The sequence below is a fragment of the Lagopus muta genome, chromosome 1 (genome assembly GCF_023343835.1).
Source record: "Lagopus muta isolate bLagMut1 chromosome 1, bLagMut1 primary, whole genome shotgun sequence".
Lineage (NCBI taxonomy): Eukaryota > Metazoa > Chordata > Aves > Galliformes > Phasianidae > Lagopus > Lagopus muta.
In genome coordinates this window covers 191,867,746-191,887,933 of record NC_064433.1, presented here as the reverse complement: position 1 = coordinate 191,887,933, position 20,188 = coordinate 191,867,746, and the positions used below count along the sequence as shown (strand labels likewise).

The 20,188-nt window shown below is 41.1% G+C and overlaps 1 protein-coding gene across 8 annotated transcripts in view; it reads left to right on the top strand.

The window, feature by feature from the left end:
* Positions 1–7,164: 7,164 nt before the first annotated feature.
* The window catches only part of EMSY (EMSY transcriptional repressor, BRCA2 interacting), a 39,134-nt gene continuing 26,110 nt past the window's right edge, over positions 7,165–20,188 (top strand). For 7 of the 8 annotated variants that reach the window (XM_048951448.1, XM_048951455.1, XM_048951442.1 and 4 more), the window contains exons 1-6: positions 7,165–7,286; positions 8,150–8,252; positions 11,659–11,758; positions 12,346–12,420; positions 14,717–14,892; positions 19,354–19,613. In XM_048951448.1, the coding sequence (XP_048807405.1) occupies positions 8,183–8,252; positions 11,659–11,758; positions 12,346–12,420; positions 14,717–14,892; positions 19,354–19,613 (681 nt within the window). In that variant the 5' untranslated portion in view covers positions 7,165–7,286; positions 8,150–8,182. Of the gene's footprint in view, positions 7,287–8,149; positions 8,253–11,658; positions 11,759–12,345; positions 12,421–13,546; positions 13,610–14,716; positions 14,893–19,353; positions 19,614–20,188 lie in introns of those variants that run through there. The other variant, XM_048951468.1, reaches the window with a different exon arrangement.

The following is a 20,188-nucleotide window of genomic DNA, read 5'->3' as shown; positions in this document are numbered from 1 at the left end:
TATATTGTTGTTGGGATAACTGTCAGAACTAAAAATGTCAGTTTAATCCCATGGATGTCTGTATATATTTGTATCTGCGTCCCTGCTGAAACGTGATTAAATTTGCAATGACAGGATGAAAAAAGCAGTGCTCATGTTAAGAGCTTGCCTATAGTTCTGGAGGATTGAAAGGCAAAGGTGGGGAATAACGTACACTACATGAGAGGACCTCTGCAAATGCATTTTGAAGTATGCAGTGCTGGTGACCAATGTGCAGCTGAATTGTGACTCTAAGTAATGCTGCATTCTGGCTCCATCCTGGTGGTTAACTTTTTGCAAATGAAAGCTAGTGAAAACCTTTGAGGATCATCAGGCGAACTCCCATTGTGTTGTCCCCGTTTTACTGGGATCTTTTATTTCACAGAAATCATGGCTGATTCAAAGAATGCTGGTTCTTGCAGGTTTTGTATCAAGTCTGCACTGAGAGAAAGCAGGACGATTGGCTTTGTGCCACTCAGCTTTTATGCAGGGGTACAATCTGTGTCAGTCAAGGTCGGCCCAAACAATGTTATTTATGCACTGGCATGGCTTTCCAAATGACCTATCCTAAGTTAAAAACTGTCTGCCTTCTGGATTACTGCTATTCCTCCCTTCGTGGGAAGCAGCTTTCTTAATTATAAGCAGTTGTTGCAGTTTGTGAAAAGTTCCTCCAGCCAAAGCAGACGATTACCTCCTGTGCTGCTCTGTGGGCAGCACATGCTAGCAGAGCCATCTCTAGCTCTGGCACAAATTCACAAAGCAGCAACCTAACAAACTCCTGTCCATCTGCCCATTTGGAGGCATTCATTTGTAGTTGGTGATGCTAACCTTAATTTACAGTCCTTGTTTCCTCAATCCATTGCCTTGGTTATACAATATATTGATATGAGCATTCAGAGAGAAAAGCCTTTCAAAATATAGACGTTAGCTAATCAGGCACTGCCAGTCGAATATTTAATATGTGTACAGTAAGCTATATTCCCATTTCATCATGTTCTTTTTCTTCAATATCACCATAAAAGACTTTCTGTATACATTTTTTTTTCACTTATACGATCGTCATTTATACCAGCGTAGAGCTGGAGAACACAAGACATCTTTTATTCTTCCTGTGTGCGTGCCACAACCCAGGAGCAGCAGGCAGTCTGTGTGCTTGGTATCCGGTCATGTTAAAGAGAATCCTCTTGAAAAGTACATGCTTTTCCCAAAATTTCAGGGACGACTGCACAGTGACAGAGATGTTACTCATTACTCCAGTTTGCAGACACAGCACCAGCTTGCTTTTCCATTGGCACACTTTTATCCTGCAAAAATACAGTAAGTGTTCAGAAAAATAAGATGAGGAGATGCCTGCTTTCATCGGCCAACTAGGTGTTAAAATCTTTAATTATTTTTCCTATTATCACCTTAGCTGCTTTTGTTGTTTGGTCCCTGTATAGTGATCACAGCTATGCAATCCATTGCTGCCCCAGTATGCATTTTTAGCACTTTTAGCAAGTTAAAGTGTAATGACATCTTTGATCCTTTTCCCATGCTTTCTGTTTTGGGAAATGCCTTTGCTTCCTTCTCAGTGCATTGTTAACCAATATTATACATTACAAAGAGAACAGAGGTATGCATCTGTCTCCCTGAATCACAGAAGCCTCTGACTTTAAGCTGCTCTTTGACATGCCTCAGAATGACACAATGGAGTGGGTTTTTTTTAAATATTGTTTCAGGTTATATAATCAAGCTTTTGCCTCCCTGTAGTGTTTAAATAGATGCTTGACTCCAGCGGTGTTTCCAAGCATTAGATTTTGCTGAATTTAGCTACTTTCAGCACTGAATTTCTTTCCATTTGCAAAATAGATAGAGGTTTTAAATATACATGTATTACTTAAAACGGGGGGAAAAAATAATTGGCAATGCAAAGCTCGCTCCAGTGAAATAAGTTGAAATATTGTTGTGGATTCGAGTACAAATAGTTCTGAGCCCACTGTGACAATCCCTGCTTCTGACAAGGCTGTGCATAAAAGGCTCCCCTGGCAAGCTGCCATTGCCTGAATGTTGCTGAGGCTTCTGTTCCTATCTCAGCCGCGAGGAAAATGTGATGGGAAAGGGTTTGAGGAGGGGGAGAGTTTAGGAGTCGTCTGAGGGTGATGGAATAAAATTAAAACAGAGATGCTTATGTCAGGAAAATGTAGCGAGTCACTGAATGATCTCTGAAGAGAAGTGGAAACTGTTGGTTAGGCCATTTAACATGGAAACAACAACAATAAAAGAGACCAAGAAAGGATTTAATTTGTGTTAGAATCTCAGCTATCTCTTCCCTGTGCAAAACATGGAACGTATTTTAAAGCATCTTTAAATTCAAAAAAATTTTACATTATCTACAAAGTTTCATTTGTCTTAGTATAAGAGTGTCGTGGCTTTCTTGACTGCTGATAAAATATTTTCTTGATTTTCCAATTCTACTTTTCAAATTATCAGCAGAAAACTCTGAATACTGAAACTTCACCGTTTACAGAAAGGAAGTAGTTGTGCATGTTTCTCATGTAGTGCCAAGTTGATGTGCCTCAATTCTACCTTCAAAAGGCTGCTCTGAAGGAAAAGGGCATTTCAGAGTTTGTATCAATCCAGCTGTAGCTTGGATGAATGCAGGTCTGTCAGCCGTGTGCCACAATGAGAATGGAGTTTGTAGCGGCGTGAGTGGAGATGCACTTAATAATCCAGCAAGAAGAGCAGAGAGCTTGCTGTGCTCGTTTTGTATGAGCCCCTAAAGAGCTGCGAGGAATGGCTTTGTTGCTGGTGAGCTGGGCTGCATACAAATCACTTTTTCCAAGTGAAAATCACTTCTCCCCTGTGCTGTGCCATCTCACTGCTGGTGCCTCAAAACTACAGCGTGTTGTCTTCTCCCTTCCATTGGCTCATGCGGTACAGGGAGGTGCAGTGAGACACATATTATTCTATACGCTCCCAGAAAACTTGTAATTAATTAATCCAGTGCCTGTAATTGATGCGAATTGAATTATTACATCCGGTCCTAGAGAATGTGAAACAGTGTTTGAGTCCTTGATGGCCACTGTATTTCTTAATGTAAGTGGGAATGGATTTTGCTTAAATGCATGTAATTGAGCCATTTCTTTATAAGCCTTGCAATATGCTGTTATAAATGATTACGCATGGCTTTTGTATATCAATCTGCCATTCATTTCCTAAATTCTTTATTAAAAAATGGAGATGGAGGTACAAGAAAAGTGAAACAACTTGCCCAGGGCTGCTCACTGGGTTATCAGCAGATGAAGAGTACTGCAGGACTAATGAGATCTCATTTCATCTGTGTCTGCTGGCTGTAATGCATTGCTAACACTTTTAGACCTAAGGTTACAGTCTTATAAGACCAATTTGTGAATCACTTGTTGACATCAGTTGAATGTTCAATAGATTTACTGGTTATCATGAGACAGAACTGGCTGACAGCATGGTGGCATGAGCCTTGCATCCTTAGGAATCCTGAAACCAAGCCGCTCTCAACAATTTTCTTTATGGTTTTACTTTTAGAATAGTCAGAGTGCTCTGTAATTTTGGGCCTCTGTAACAGATGACTCAGTCAGAAACTGAGGATGTAGGTAATGAGAACTAAGAAGGTTGAAGGCAACTAAGAATATATAAAAGAAAAAGCTGGCATTTTCACATTCTGCATTTTCTTCTGGAACCCACAATGAATCAGTCTATCTTATATGACTGCACTGAGAAAATGTCACCCATGGGCTGTTTAGCTACGATTCCTTATTAATGAAGTCTAAACCACGCTGCTCTTCTTTTCATTTTTTTAGCATATAACCGGAATGCTCCTGACATTCTCTTCATCACACATAAAGAAATGTTGTCAAGTCTTGGTCTCCCTTGGGTGGCCTGCCAGGATTACCCTAAATTATCTAAGCAGGCTCTATGCAATCATTCTGAGTCCAGATAACTTATGCTTTTTAGGATTCATTCTTTTTGTGTGATTTTGTTGTGTCTTCTTTTCTTCTTTGTCTGCAGTATCTCAGCCATCCCATTGGTACGGGTAATAGAGAATTGATTGTAGCTAAGTAGGTGGCTCTGAACAACTGTGCTGTTGTAACTACAGGCAGAATTTGGCCTTCAGGCCTTCTGGACCTTCTCCCACATATTTCCAAGTCTGGGTTTTCATCCTTAATGAAAATAAGAAGTATTCTTGGAAAACAACTTGGGACATCTGCAGAAAGTCGCAGCTTCAGACAGTTCATACATAACTGCTTCATGTCTTACATCTCTTTTTTCATTCTGTGTGCAGAAAGAAATGCAGTGTATATGATTTGCTTGAGCACATACATATGTGCTCATGAGAGTTAGTGTGTGTCTGTCTGCTTTGCTTGTAATAACTTGACCCTGTTGTCAATTTTGGAAGAAAATTAAAGATCTTCAAACAAACAAACAAACAAATAAAAAAAACTAACCCGTCTCATTAAGTTTACTGAGCCTGCTGAGCCAGGCTGAGAAAACATATTATTCATGCTTTCTCTGAGAAGAGGTACCAGCATGAGCTGCATTGTTAGCAAGTAGCAGAGAATTCACTGCATGAGGATGGAGAGCATACATAAATAAGCACAAAAAAAACTTCAAGAAAATGTTCAGCTAACATCTACACCTTATTAGATAAAATATGTTTTTAAAAATGGAGTAGTTTCTTGCTCAGGGCATGATTTACTTACCTCATGCAATAAAAATGATTCTCTCCTAGAGCATCACAGTTGCTGTTGATGAATAAATCTCAAAAGGGCTGTATTATTCTGGTAAGTGGCATTCCTACTGAGCTGCCTAACTGAACTAAAAGTCACATTTCAAGCTGGGTTTGCAATGGAACCTCTGAGCTACAAAGAAAAGCTGCAACTTTTAGCACCATCCTTGTCTACATCTTCCTTAGCTTTCTGCAAAGCTTAGGGCATTTGGTTTTGTTAGGGCATGTTATGCAAAGATGATGCTATTTTCCTTCAGCTGGTTCTTGTTTAAGAAGGCATTAAAAAAAAAGGAGAATTGTTTGAGCTCTCCTGTACTGTTCAGCATAATCATTTTCAAGTGCTGGAGATTTATACTGCTGTGGAGAACAATAGGAAATTGCATGTGAGAAAATGTTCATCAGCAATCACAAGGAATAAACATTTTTCTGTAGTTAGGTGGAAACAAAAGCACTTGCAGATCTAGAAATAGGCATTGCCTTTCAAAGAGTACCATCAACTTTGTCTTCACCTCAAAAACCTTCCAGCTGCATCTGCTCCTCTGCAAGCAAGCTATAAGATAAGATTTTAAGGAGTTGGGACTCGGTGACCCTTGTGGGTCCCTTCCAGCTTGGGATATTCTCTGAATTTATGATTTTCTTGGTAAAAAAAAATACAGGCAGAATAGAAATTTGGGCTCAGCAGAGAGATTGCTCATTTCTAAGATTTTATTGTTTCCTAGAGAACTATTGAAGGTAACCAAACCAGCCTTTTCCTTTTGGCCGCTGACAAGGAGAACTGCTCCTTGCACACAAGCAAGCCACCACCTTTCCCAGGATCGCACCACACACTTCCCAGTAAAACGTCTAGACAGGAACAGAGGGAGTTTTTCCTGCCAGCATTTCCAGCAAAAGCCTCTGCAGGCTGGAGCTTTTAAATTATGTAGGGAGGAAAAAAAAAAAAAAAAAAGTCTCAATTCTTTTCATTATATATGATTTTCTGTGAAAAGACCCGCTGTGGGTTGCAGACAGTAACAAATTTCTGCAAAAAATGGGTTTCTCTAGCACAGGTGTGGGCCCTAAACCACCAGTTCCTCACAACCTGAAAACACTCATTACAGGACAAGAGGGAATCACCTTAAATTGCACCAGGGGAGGTTCAGGTTGGATATGAGGAACTATTTCTTCTCAGGAAGAGTGGTGATGCATAGGCACAGGCTGCTGGTGGAGACAGCATCCCTGGATGTGTTCAAGAACCGTGGAGAAGTGGCCCTGGGGGACGTGGCCAGTGGTTATGATGGAATGGGTTGGGGTTGGACTTGGGGACCTTAATGGTCTTTTCCAGTCTTAATGATTTATGATCTGCAGGATGAAGGGGGACAACTATGATAGAGGGGACACTTCTCATCCTTGTCCTCAGTTCTCAGGCACTAATATAGATATATATATACACACATATATATATATTTGCAAAATTGGGAAACACACACAATGAAGCGCAGAAAAAAAAAGTCATGAGGCAAAACTAAAGCCCCACGAAGGCCTACTGCCCAGAGCTCATCCTGTATCTACGGTTTTCTGTCTTTGTTGTTGTTGTTGTTGCTTGTTTTGATTTTTTTTTTCTTTTTCTTTTTGCTCTCCTTTCTCTCTGTCACACCACAGCCACAAACCGCCGTGTCTCCTTCGGGCTTCAGCTGCACGCCAAAGATGGTTTATTTTTTCACTTCTAATCCCATCTGAGGACTTTCTAGAGGCTATGATCGACTGCACTGCTACGAAAACCACAAAATACACGCACACACACATACCAAAAAAAAAAAAAGCCAATACGGCTATTAGATCTGAGGCAGCCGCCGGGCTCGCAGGATGTAGCCGTCCCGGTGCGGTTGCCGGCTGCAGGTTGAACCACCGCATTGTCTGCTCTGAGGAGGGCTGGCTGCCGTCACCGCACACGATTTTGAGTCAGAAAGCTGGAAACGGGCAAATAACGCCCCGGATTTCCTTTCAGAAACTGCGCTCGACGGTTAACGACCAAACTTTGAGAAGTGTGACGGGCGTAAAAATCGCATCGTTACGCTAATGGCTGTTTCACGGTGTAGCTATGGGGTGCTACGCACCCCTCTACTACCCCAGCCTTAGAGAGCAACGCGCGCGGCTTTTTGTCCCCTCTCGATTCCCGTATCCGCCTGCAGGGCTATGGCGGGACAGTCGGCGCCACTTCCCACCTCGTAGACAAACGCACAGCGGACTACATCTCCTAGGAGTGCCCCGCGGCGCCGCGCATGCGCGGCGCACTTTCCCCGCGCCATCTTGGCTCCCGCTTCTTCCATCTCCTCGCTCACTGAGTGGCTGAATGAAGGGATGAGGGCGCGCGGACTACAACTCCCGTCGTGCCTTGCGGAGTTGGCGCATGGGCAGTGCGCCCCGCCGCCATCTTGGCCGGGGAAGCGCTGCCGCCACCGCCGCCAAACAAACCCGAGAGCGGCACCGCGGGGGGAGGAGGGGTCGAGTTGCCGAGGAGTCTTTCGATGTGCCGGGCACGGCCGGCCAGGTGAGTTTCGCTCCCAAAGTAGCACCTCCCTGCCTTCTCCGAGGCTCTTCCCTATGAGGAACGGGGCTGCTCTCCTTCCCCGGGGCGCCGGGGACCCGCCGCCCCCTCACGGGCCCGGCGCCTGCTCCCTGTCTGCGAGGCCTTCACCTCCTTTCTGCCTTCAGGGCCTTTCTTCCTCGCTTGAGGTACCGGAGGAACCCCGCGAAGGGCGGGCGTGAGCCCCGGGTAGCTGTAGTCTGAAGGCTCCCTCCCGGGAAGCTCCGAGCCTGGGGATGGGGCCGGGGCTTTTGTTCCCTGTGCTCCCCTCAGGCCCTTCTTCCTTCTCCTCCTCGGGGGAGATGCTCCCTCCCTCCCCTCCCATCCCCCATATCTTCTCCTCGTAAGGCTTTTTCCCCATATTTGAATTTTTTTTTTAATTTTTACTTTATTCTTTTTATTTTAGGGGACGCGGAAAGCAGATTTCTGCGTTATTTTTTGTTTTGCTGCCGTTCTGTTATAGATCGGTGCTAAATGCGTTGTGTGGGGGGGGGGCCGTGTGGATTGCTGGAAGAGTTCTTATAATAGGTGCTCTGTGCATAAAGAGAAGGAGGAGACTCGAGCATCTATTCGGAGAGTGTTTCAGCATGAAAAAGAAAAGACTGGGGCAGGAGGTAGGAAACTCAGGAGAAAGGCTTTGACTGGTGGGAGAGAGCATAGGAAGCCCCACGCCTTTGTGAAACTGCTGAATTCCTGCATGGTAATCCATGCCATTAGGTTGGGGCAGGGATGGGAGGGAATGTGGTGTTGAGAGCAGCCTGGGGACTTTGCATTGGGAAGTGGATAGATGGTGGGCTCACGCTTACTGCGGCTGTGTTCCTTTGCAGGGAGGCTGAGCTCTGCGGGAGCACAGGGAGAAGATGCCTGTGGTGTGGCCAACGCTTCTGGATCTCAGCAGAGATGAGTGCAAGAGGATCCTTCGCAAACTGGGTACAGTAAGATGCAATTTGTGGGTCTGTATGTTTGCCCTTTTAAGACTTGCCTGCCTGCTGCTTCCATGAAATACTTTATTACGTCTACAGGCAACTTACAAGTGATTTCCTGCTTCTTCCGTGTGTCATTAGGCTGACAGCTGTGGCTTAAAATGATGTTGGGCAGATGCTCTGCCTGAGCAATCGAGGTAGAACAGAATTGTTTTCGTTTGATTAAATCTCTCATAGATATCCTTGTCCATCTTTGCTTTGATGTGGCAGTGTTTATGGCTATGAACGTGTGATATCATATCTGGGCAAGAAGAGAATCTTAATTTGTTCTTCAGTTCTGTGCTAAGGCACCTATTTGTACCAAAAATGCATAGGATTTTGATTTGATGGATACTGTGGTGTTTCTGTAGTAAAGACTTACAGATTCATAGAATATACCAAGCTGGAAGGGACCTGTGAGAATCATGGAGTTCTACTTCTAGCACTGCACAGTCTTGAAATGTAACAAAAAATATTCTATGATATCTTGTAACTTTCTGCCTTCACTTACGTGAGTTGTCAGAGAGATGTGGAAAGTCCTAACTTTACAGCAGGAGCTTTTTGTGCTGTTTCAATTCTAGCTTAATGTCTGTGTACCTTGCCCAACAAATGTGTGTGTATTGAGATTTTTCGTGCTCTGTAATTGCAGATGTGTAAGGAGACATTGTGTTTTGGAAGCAAATAAAAATATTTATTCTTTCCTCTCATGCAAGCTTTTGGCTACCATAGGAGAGAGAGAATCCTTTCATCTGATCCTATGCTGTGGTTCTTGCGTTCCTAAGAAACTTGTTTTGTTTTAAGTTAAGGGCTTTTTCTGAATTAAATGATGCATAGCATTAGAGGAAAAGAGAAGTAGATTTCTTTTCAGGCTGTCCTCTGAGGAGCTTTTTCTAGGAGGTGATGTCAGGAGGAAAGCTGAGCCTGCCACAAACTTCCTGTGACAGTCATGTTAATCACTCAGCTTTTCTTGTTCACGTTTTGAAAGCTAAAAGACTGTGTGTTGTATTCCTTAGTTATGTGAACGTTCTCATATACTGTGAAGCCATCGCCACTGTTTTCTGAGAGATGTGAATTTGTTTTACCTTGCTCTTTTTTTCACTTTGCTTCTTGAGAATCTGGGATTTGCATTCTGTTGGAGCGGTGACGCAGTTGTTGCACACAGCGTCAAAACGAAGCCGTGCATCCATTAAAGTGATAGCTCTAGGTCTGAAGAGAGTCTCAAGGGGCACAAAACTAGGAGAAAGTGCAGAATGCCAAAAAATATGGACCGGATCTCTGCTACTAAATTATGCTAACGTAGCTCTTGCTGGCTGGAAGGGTGGAAAAAAAAACTTCCAGCCGACGGCGGTGTGCTGGCAGAACCCTGCTGGTGTAGCTGAGCCAAACAGAACTGCAGCTACACCTCCTCCAGTGACATAACCTAGGCCGACAGGAAAAAAACAGAAGAAATAAAAATCTTTTTTGCTGGCATGAGCTGTGTCCCCGCCAGAGGGCCCTGCCAGCATAACAGAGATAAGAGCTTGTAGCTGCCGCGTCTCTTCTAGAGTAGAGGAGCTCTCCATTTATACAGACACACCAGAAGGCTGGAGGGAGAAGGGGCACAGCTAGTCTGCAAGCCACAAAGCAAATCAGTTGAGCTCTCAGTGCAACATCTCGTGTGGTTGCTCATTCAAGGCAAAATACAGTGGTGCAGGGAAAGCTGAAATGTATCCTGAGGTGTACAATGCCTTGTGTTGCCCTGCAGCATTCGTGGCTTATAACTGAATCACCTTGCACTTGAAATAACGGTATTTATTTGTGAAACCTGGTTTTTGAAGCATTTATTGACTTGCTTGGTGGTTTCAACTTGAAAAGAGAGCACGTCAGTTAGTAATGCTGTGTAGACAGGAAGGTGAGGAAGCTAGTTACAGCTTCTATGTAATCTTTTCTAACTCTCAAAAAGCCAGGGTGTGCATTTGTTAGTCTTAGTATAGAGCATCTGTATTGAAAATGAAAAGAAGAATCTCTTTGCTAAGTAATTATACAATTGTATCTGAGGATTATTTTATGTTGTTAACAGAGGAAAATAATTAGTATCTTAAATATTGTAACATGGTTGTCTAAATAAATGTTGATATTACTAATCACCATTGCATTAATTAGCAAATGTTTTATAACCGAAGCTGCAAATGCTTCTGTAGGTCTCCCAGCATCCCTGTGCAGGCTGTGGAGTTAACCAAGGCGACTCTGCTTTGTGTCTTTCCTACTTAATCAGGGCAGCAGAGCAGGGCTTCTTTTCAGCCCAACTCCTTGATTTGATTTGTTAATTGGCTTTTTGGAATCCCAGTCCGAGCAGCATCAGTCTTCTTTAATTGCAGGAAAATTCAGATGTGTTTTGGGGCTCTTGTTAAGTTTTGGCCTGCCCCTTTTATTTATGCTTCTGACTAACTGGGATCTGTTGTGGGGGTGGGATAACTGGTTGTTGAAATGGAGCTCTGAATGAAAGTAATCTGCAGAAATAGCAAAATAATTGGTATTGTTGGTTCAAAGCATGGCCCTTAGTAATGTTTTCTTTAACACATAGTGCTATGCTTAGAATAGCAAGCTAGCAGACTCCAACTGTACATGCATTAGGTGTTTTTTACCCTGTTTAGTAGGACAGCATCCAGTATTTCAGTAGCCTTTAGCTATTATGTTATTTTGAAAGCACTGATGGTGTTCTTATGAGTCACCTGGTATTACATGTTTATGTTACATCAGAGTTACATTTTTGCATGCTAATCTTCATGATGGCCCTACATTTAAGACTGGCTGGATTGTTTGGTGTACTGTATGGCTTTAATTCACTGCAGTGCATTGTTTTCAGATTCGAGCAGTTGTACATATCAGGTGAATGGGCATGAAAAGATAATGATGATCGTGTTTAACAAAATGGAGCTCATGCTCTCCATGCTAATTAAAGAGCAGTGTTAGGAAAACAAGTCCATTACTCTTTTGACAGTATTTCTTCTCCAAGCCTTGCAACTTTTAATAGTGATACGTATTAAATATTTTCTTCTGCTTCTAGAGAGTTCTAAGCTACTACTCAAATTTCTGGACTCTTTTTTTCAAGGTTTCTATGTTGAACTGTCAGCTCGGGGAGTGCTTGGGTTTATACAACTAGATAATCCTCTGTGATGATACAGTTGTTTCATAGAAAAGCTGTAGGCTGCAGAATAATTGACTGAGAGAGTTCTAAACCATCAATCTCTCCTGAAAAGCGCTAAATAATTGAAAGACACGTTCCTTGTAATGATTTTGGAAATTAATAGAGTACTGTCAGCAATACTGAAAATAACATTTTTTCCTTTTGCTGTGAGCATTAAATAGAACTACTGTTTGCTCTAATTCCTCAGAACTGGAGGCATATGCAGGTGTCATCAGTGCCTTACGTGCACAGGGAGATCTTACGAAAGAGAAGAAGGATCTTCTTGGAGAACTCTCTAAAGTGCTTAGGTAACCCTGACCTTTATAAACTAAGAGCTGGTGGCCTCTTTTCTTTTAAGAACCTAACGTGTTTTTTCTATCACTAACCATTGTAAAACAAATCTTGATTCTCCATCTTATGGGCGCTTGATTCTGGTTTGTTTTGAGTTTCTGTGGGTGAAGATTTACTGTTTTGCTGGTGGCTTTTGAGTTATCTAGTGATTGCAGCTATCTCATGAATGCTTGCTAGTTCCAAGTTCTGTCAGGGTAGGATTTTGAGGTCTTAGGGACCACGGTACAGCAAAGAAGAACGCTGTATGTTCTGTATAAGTTTTTCTACTTTGATATTTCCATCTTTGATTTGAAAATCAGCTGTTTTGCAGTGGTACCCAGCGAACAGTAATGTTCTCCTCATTCTTCAGTAGCACTTGTTGTGCAATGATATGTTCATACTTTCTCACTGTGATAGCAAAAATTAAGTGACAATCTCTGAAACCTAAATACCTGTCCCCCTTTGTCTCCTGAGTGGATTATTCATAGGTTTCGTTTTAGCTGAAAATTGTAGATAAATGTTCATGTCTCCCTTTGACTAAAATATATTGGTATTTTTTTAATAGTATTTCAACAGAGAGACATCGTGCTGAAGTTCGAAGAGCAGTAAATGATGAACGGCTAACGACTATTGCACACAAGTAAGTTATAGGTCATTTCCTCCACGATTTCCAAAGGTGCCTTTTGGAAAATCCATTATGCCTTAACTGAACGATAGAACTTTCAAGATTGATGGTGATTTAAAGAGCAGTGTTTGACTGAAAGAATTACCGTATCAGATTTAAGTCAGAGTGCCAGAACGGTTTTAACCTTTTGGATCTCAGGGCATCCTGTTCACAGTATGGCACAGCATAGGGAAGAGTCAAGAGGAGCTTTCTGTAAAATAGACCAGAAGAAACAAAATAGAGAAAAGAGATAAAATGTAAACTTGATGAGCAGCTTGCACAGTTTTTCATCTTTGTTTTATAATTGTTTCTGAGTTGAATTGTGTTTAAATGCATTTGTGAAGGTCATATTAAGAGATACTTGTCCAACTAGAAATACAAAAGGAAGGAAAGAGATGAGAGACACTAGTGGAAAACAATGCATCAGCAGTGAGGTGGAAAAAAAAAGAACTGCAGCAAGCTGTCTGATGACATCAGTGTCCACTGTTCCCTGCTTGATGCAGCTGCTGTGCTGGCATCAGTTGGGCTGGTTTCTCCTTGCATTTGCTTTCCCAGGCTCCATGTGACTTTGAGAGGTAGAGAGGAGCAAGAGGACAAGCGCTTACGTGTCTCTGATAGTTAATAGTCTTAAGAAGTGTGCTGAAAAGAGGGGTGGACTGTGATGATTCCCTATTTTCTTTTGTGTTATAACCACTGATTTTTAGTTTGCCTCATGTAACCTAGGTGTTATAATGAGGAAAAAAGAATGGAAATCATGCAACTAACAAGCTTCTTGGAGTTAGCAATTGTCTGAACGTGGACTTGCCAAGATTAGCATACTGTGCTAGTGCTGCAGGATATTTAACATTTTAGTGGTTTAATGCTCATGTTTAAAGAATTAGAAATGTGCTGTTTACCAAACAAAAACCCACGAACTTCTTCGCACTTCTTTAGAGAAAGAGAACAGATAATAAAAGAAAAATAAGCATTGTATTGTCAAGTCTGGCTTATTTCCTTGAATAAAGTATCCTTTTTAAGCAGTAGTTCTGTTTTTAGCATTTTCCAGAGCAAGAGTACAGTTTGTCCCGAAGTAGCGAACTTCAAACGGACGAGATATTATAATCCAGGCAAGGTGCAACTGTAAAGTGCTGCATCTCTTTGTTTTTTTCCCTCTGGTAAATTCTTTGTAAGTGATGGTTGGTAATGTAGTATTTGACTTAAATAATCTAACTCGTTAGGAAAGCAGACTTTGCTAGCTTTGCTTGGCGCAACATTTGTAGTCTTGTATTTGATTTTAAAAATGTGTTTTTACCTCAGCTGGTGCAGCTCTGCTTGTACTATGTGAATATGTATGAAGAATGCTGAAGCATATCAAGATTTAACAGCAGAGCAGATCCTCTGCATTTTATGAACTAATTTGTTGTAGCTTTTGCTGCAACTTGCTTGCAGTAGTTCATGTGGGAAGTTGTTTTTCGGAATATATTAATACATTAAATGGGTTGGTTTGTTTAAGAGCAACATAACAGCATTGAAAAATAATCTGTCATTCTGATTTTACTGATTTCTCAAATGAGTGCTGTAAAACAGTTATAAGCAGGAACAGCTTTCTATCTAGGCAAGCATTTTTTGAAGCATTCTGGTTTGTGTGTAAGTACTATGGTTGAGAGAAAATGAGAGGAATCACAGGATTGTAGGGGTTGAAAGGGACCTTTAGAGATCATTGAGTCCAAGCCCCCTGCAAAGCAGGCTCCCTACAGCAGATCAGGGAGGAGCAGGCTGGATTCTGTAGAGAAAGATGTGCTTGAATCTTTTCACGTGCTATTACTTTGTTTGGGACTACTTCAATCAGTCTGAGAAATTTCTGCTGAGGTAAAACAAGAGTTGCATTAGAAGCTGAGATTTTTCTCTTGCAAGATAATAAGTTTTGGTAATCTTTCATGAAATCTATGTGATCTCTAGGTATTTTTGTCATCCAGAAATGGAGGGTAAACTAACTCTACCTGAATAGTAGATAATCTAATATGGGGGAGTTGAACATGACATCCCCAGCCCTGTAAGGGCTTTGTAAAACATCACGTTAAAAGAAGCAGCAACTCTTAGATATGGGAGGATTTCTGCATCAGTTGGGAAAAATGTAAGGGCTGTCATGAAAGGAAGAAGACTGGAGATATTTCTCTAGTGTGTCTTTAGAAACAGACTTAAATTTTCACTGTTGAAAAGAGGAACTTAAGTAAGAATGCTGAGTGTGTAGGAAAGTCAGCAGAGAAGTTAAAAGGTTTTCCTTTCTGTTTAGTATGTCTGGGCCAAACAGCTCTTCGGAATGGTCTATAGAAGGTCGTCGGCTGGTGCCGCTGATGCCACGGCTTGTTCCACAAACAGCTTTCACTGTTACAGCTAATGCAGTTGCCAACGCAGCTGTTCAGCACAACGCGTCTCTTCCAGTCCCTGCAGAAACTGGAAACAAGGAAGGTGAGAGAATGCTGAGGTTCTACACAAGCTATTCATGGTTTAAATTGTTTTCTTAGTGCTAGATGCCTTAAAAATCCAAATCTTTCTTTTTTGAAAATGTACCAAGTTACAAGATTGATTTCTACTTTTCTTTTAAACAGTGCTATCACATATTATGTGTAACTTCGCTGGATGACCTTCAGTTATGCTTCATACAACTACAGGATGTGTAGCACTTCTTCAAAGAGGCTTTTTTTTTTTTCTGGTTTTCTAAGAACTGTTGGAGCATTGTTTTGTGACTTGAAAGTAAAGTTGAAAATAGCCATTACCAAAAATATTTGCTCATTACTCAAGGAATGTTTTGATTTCTTCAAGTGATGTACATTTGAGGGGAGGCAGAAACTGTCTTCTGTCACTTACCTATCTAGATAAAAATTTACAGAAATGAAAGAGATCATTATACTGAACGAACACTAAAATTAAAGATAAATGAATGAACTGTAATGTAAAACATCTGAGTATTGTAAAGGAGGATGAAAAGACAAACCCTAGAAATGGCAGCACAAGTTTCTGGGTATGGGAGGAGGGGAGGGGAGGTTAGATTTCTCCTCTGAAGGCAGTTCATTCCATGGCCATGCTGAAATCAAACTTGGGAGTATTCAACAATAACAGGATTGCAGAAGCAAGTATATGCCCCACAATAAGTCTTTAGCTTGCATTTCAATTGCTGAGATAGTGGTAGAATAATAGATTTTCTGTGCTTCACTTGTATGGAAGGTGTCTTTTCTCTTCTTCAGTGGTGGTTTGCTATTCCTGCACAAGTACCTCTTCAACCTCAACATCTACCCTTGTTCCAAGTTGCAATGTAGCAACAGTGAAGTCCCTTAGACCCACCTGATCAGTCTCCAGTATATTCTTGCCTAGTGGAAGTACTGTTTATGTCAAAAGTAAGTGATGATAGTAACTGATTAACAAAAGGCAAAAAAAAGGCCTATCTTGTGGCTGAAGTGTGGACTGAAATAGACACTCTAGCCTTGGGCAAGTCATTTAATGCCTTTATGCCTTAGTTTAGTCTAAAGAATGAGCGTATTGCTTCCCTTTTCCAAGGTAATTACTGCAGGGAGCAGTAACAACAAGACTGTAAAATATTTTCAAAGTGAAGTATAGGCATTGCTTTATATCAGTGGATTTCTAATCCAGCTTATTCAGCAGTTATCTTTAAGGTGGCCCTGCAGGTTGCTTCAGCAGAGGACTTCCCTCTTCCTTGTCCTGCTTAAGCATTGCAAATAGTCTCTTATTTGAGTTAGGAAGATCTCTCCTTCCCACTTCCACAGCTGATCTATGCATTATTTTGGAAATATTTTTGTGCCCTTATTTCAAAACCAGGCTGGACAGGGCTGTGAGCAACCTGATCTAGTGAGAGGTGTCCCTGCTCGGGGGTTGGAGCTAGATGATCTTAAAGGTCTTTTCCAACCCAAACCATTCTGTGATTCTATGGTTTCAGTTAGAGAGCTGTTGTGCTTGTCCCCACTTGCTCTAAACTAGCCTTGCATTGCTTAAGAATTTGGCTTTTGGCATACTATGTTCAAATAGTAGCAGCTTGAGAGAATGCAAAGATTTCTAAGGTGTAACTCAATGGTTGAACAAATTACAGTGTTTACTACATCTAGTAATTCTGTGGTTCATTTGGTAGCAAATTTTTTGTGAAGTACCTAAGCAACTTTGGAAATCCGATTGGATATGAGACCTCAACAAATATCCATCTTGATGTGTTTAGGTTGGAAATGCAGCACATGATGAATAGAAGCAGTCATTCTTCATGTTGTTTTGGTGTGTTATTTTGTTTTTGTTTAATAAATGAGCTAGTTCCAAAAGCAGAGTAAGTCCTCATAAATACGTCCAAATCATCTGAGCTGGTTTCTATGTGAAATTAAAAGTGCTTTATTCTGATTTTATTTGAATTTTGATGCCTATCAAAAGGGTGATGACAAATCGAGATTAATAAAGAAGTAGTTCAGAAGTGCTGTTTGCTATTTGTATTGTTGTTATGGATAACTAACATTTTGAAAATTGATCTTAATGCAGTGTGTACGTGTTTGTGTAACATCTGCTAGCCAAAAGCAACAAACTGTACATGACTGCAATGTTACCTGCAAACAATCATCTGTATTGATTGTATCAACCTACAAAACCCATTAAGGTTTTTTTTTCAATTTTTCTGATTCATTGTGCTCATCACTCAGTTTTAGTTTAATGATTGAAGGGGAAAATGTTTTTAACCTCTTAAAAATGTAGTTTAGACTTACTGAATTATTACATGATAATGAGTATAAAACCAGTCTAGACACACAATAGAGAGATGATAGGTTCTCATTTTTATTCCAGCCATTCTTAGTTGTTTTTTTTTTTCCTCCCTTGCCACTTGCTTTATTTTCTTCTGTCTTTTAAAAGAATTGTCCATCTTTCAGAACGTGTTGCATCAGTCACAGCAGTTTTAACAAACCTGAATAAGAGTAAACTTGGACGGGCTGAGTTATAGTCCTGCCTTTGTCGCCGATCTGTTGTGACCTCACCCAAGTCACAGCCTGATTGAGCCATTAACTCCTCTGTTCTCTGCTGCCTTGCTTGTCATGTGTGAGTTACAGTCGAATTGCATTACTTCTGAGTTAAGTGCTTCTGGAGCACTTGGCAGAAGTACAGCTTCTAGCATGAAATTACAGGAATAACGTTCTTACAAAACTCCAGCAGTGAAAATGAGAAATGAAATGAGCTGTACATAAGAAGAGGAGATAATATTCAGCTGGTTCAATCTGTTTAGTCTTTTGTTATTGTTTTGTGGAAGAGGGTGGATAAAAATACATTTTTATCTTCAGTATTTCTTTGTAATGCACAAAGGTAACAACTGTGTCCTAACGTGCAGGCTGCGTGTGTTTTGTTTTTTAATTGAGATGAATACTTCTCTCATCTCCTTCTGAAACTCCTGCCCACTTTCAGTGTGATCGATGACTTTGCATTCATTGCAAGTTTACGAAGTGTACTTTGTGTAGTACTTAAAGCCTGTTGCTAAAAGATATTCATAGTATTCTAGGGATGGGGTTCACCTTTAGGCTTGTTCTGGTCCATAAAGGAAATTGTTTTGAGCCTTGACTTGCAGATCCATGCTTAATCATGGTGTTTCAGTGTGCTAAGACTAATCTTTGAAGCTGCAAGCTTTTCTCTTGGTCAGTTTCCCATCTGTGTGTGGGGGCAGCCATCAGCCTTCTGCATGACTCTGATGTGTACCTGCCAATGAATTGGTTATGGGCTAATACAGAATGCCATCTTTTGGACACCATTTGCTATGCCACTTGTCCATGTTCATTCCTGCATCTTTACTTTTTGAATGCCTGAATGTTTAGTTGTTAGATTGAGTGTAGTTAGATCCTGACCCTAATTAGATATTGTCTGCCAACCATGTTTCTTTGTGTTACCAGCAAGAATGCTTTTTGCTATGGCTCTGTTTGCTGTCTGTAAGCCACAGGCATATAATACAAGATCTTCAATCTTATTCTGTAGAGGAGCATCAAGTCCTTCCTGTGTATATTTTTACTGAATTTGTTTATCCCTGGCTATTTTGGTAAACATGCACGTTACCTAGTAACTAAGAATTTACGAGGTAGTTAAACTGTGTCTTTCTGCAATGCATATCAGTTTATGCACCTTTTGCCTACTTAGGAAAGTTTCATATGTATTTATGGTCCCTTGATCATGCTGTAGAATGAAATATTTCTTGCTCAGTTGAATGTTGCAGTAATTTGTTTCTACTTGTGCAGTCGGCAGTTGTGGGGATGAATGAAATTCTTTGAGGCTAGACTTGTTTTCTGTAATTGCATGCAAGGTGATGCCTTGCTATTGCACAAAATGCACCAGACTAAACTTGCAAAGTGAGGTTTAAGTATGTTATGAATGAAAGTGGAACATGAGATGCTATATTGATGTGAAAAGGAGAAAGGTACTGTAACAAAAAGCATGTTGTAACAAAAAGAATGTGCAGAGGTTGAAATCAGGAAGGACTACAGGAGGATAAACTTCAGCTTTCCAGTAAACAACCAACAACAGCAGTGTAGTATGAAGTTTTAGGCTGATGCTATCCTAACTCCCGTGTATGTGCAGTCACATTGGACAAACTTCTAGAGATAGAATGAAACTCCAGCACTGGCTCTGCATTCTTTCTGTCTTTTAAATGGAGTGAAGCAGCCAAGCAAGGTTTTGGGGGTTATGTTTCTTTGTTTTCTGGCACTGTAAGTGGGGTCTTCATTAAGGACATAACACATCTATGATGTGTTGTGGGTTGGTTGTGACCATAAGATATAATTTATTCTCTGTTTCTTTTTCTTTTATTTGGAAATGTGTGCAAGACTCAGTAAGTTTGAAGTGTTCTGGAAAGCACTGAGAGCCACAAGTAGGGGAAAACATAAATTTAGAAAAGCACTTCTCTTCCAGGTGTCAGCTGCTCGGATGATGATGAAAAGCCCCGCAAAAGACGGCGAACTAATTCTTCCAGTTCTTCCCCTGTTCTCCTGAAAGAAGTCCCGAAGGCAGTGACTCCTGTCACTAAAACTATCACAGTGCCTGTAAGTGGCAGCCCCAAGATGAGTAATATAATGCAGAGCATTGCCAACTCCTTACCGCCACACATGTCGCCAGTGAAAATAACCTTCACTAAGCCCTCAACACAGACAACAAACACAACAACACAGAAGGTATGTGGGGGAAGCTGCCAAATGTTACTTTATTTTGGTTTTATCAGTGAATAAGATGTGATGTTTGACTCTTCCTTTCTGTGAACTGTCTAGCTGTTTGGTTGTTTTTTTTTTTGTTTTTTTTTTTTTAAAGGATTATGCTTGGGATAAGGTAATCCCTCTTTAAAACAAAGAGAAAACCAAACTCGTGTATGAATTTAGTTCAGCTGTGTGTGAAAGGACCTGGATTGACGGCTGTGGAGACTGAAGCCCTCTTTTTATCCACAGAACAGGTACAGCACAGGCAGCGGGAGTGCAAGCTTCCCCCAGACTGCCCCACCAATGTGCCTCAACCCTGACCTGAAGGGACCACTTCTAGGGATGAGAGGGGATTCAGTCTCCATGCTCATTCAATTCTTGGCCTCTCTGGTGAGACTGCCAACAAGGTTGCCAGTTAGTACCATTTGTGGTGTTGGGTTTTGTGATATGGACACTGATCCACTGAGAACTGGATCACATAGGCCACTGAACAGCCTTCAGATGGTAACAACTATTGGTCAAAGGTAATCTTTCTTATTTCTATTTTCCTTACTTAT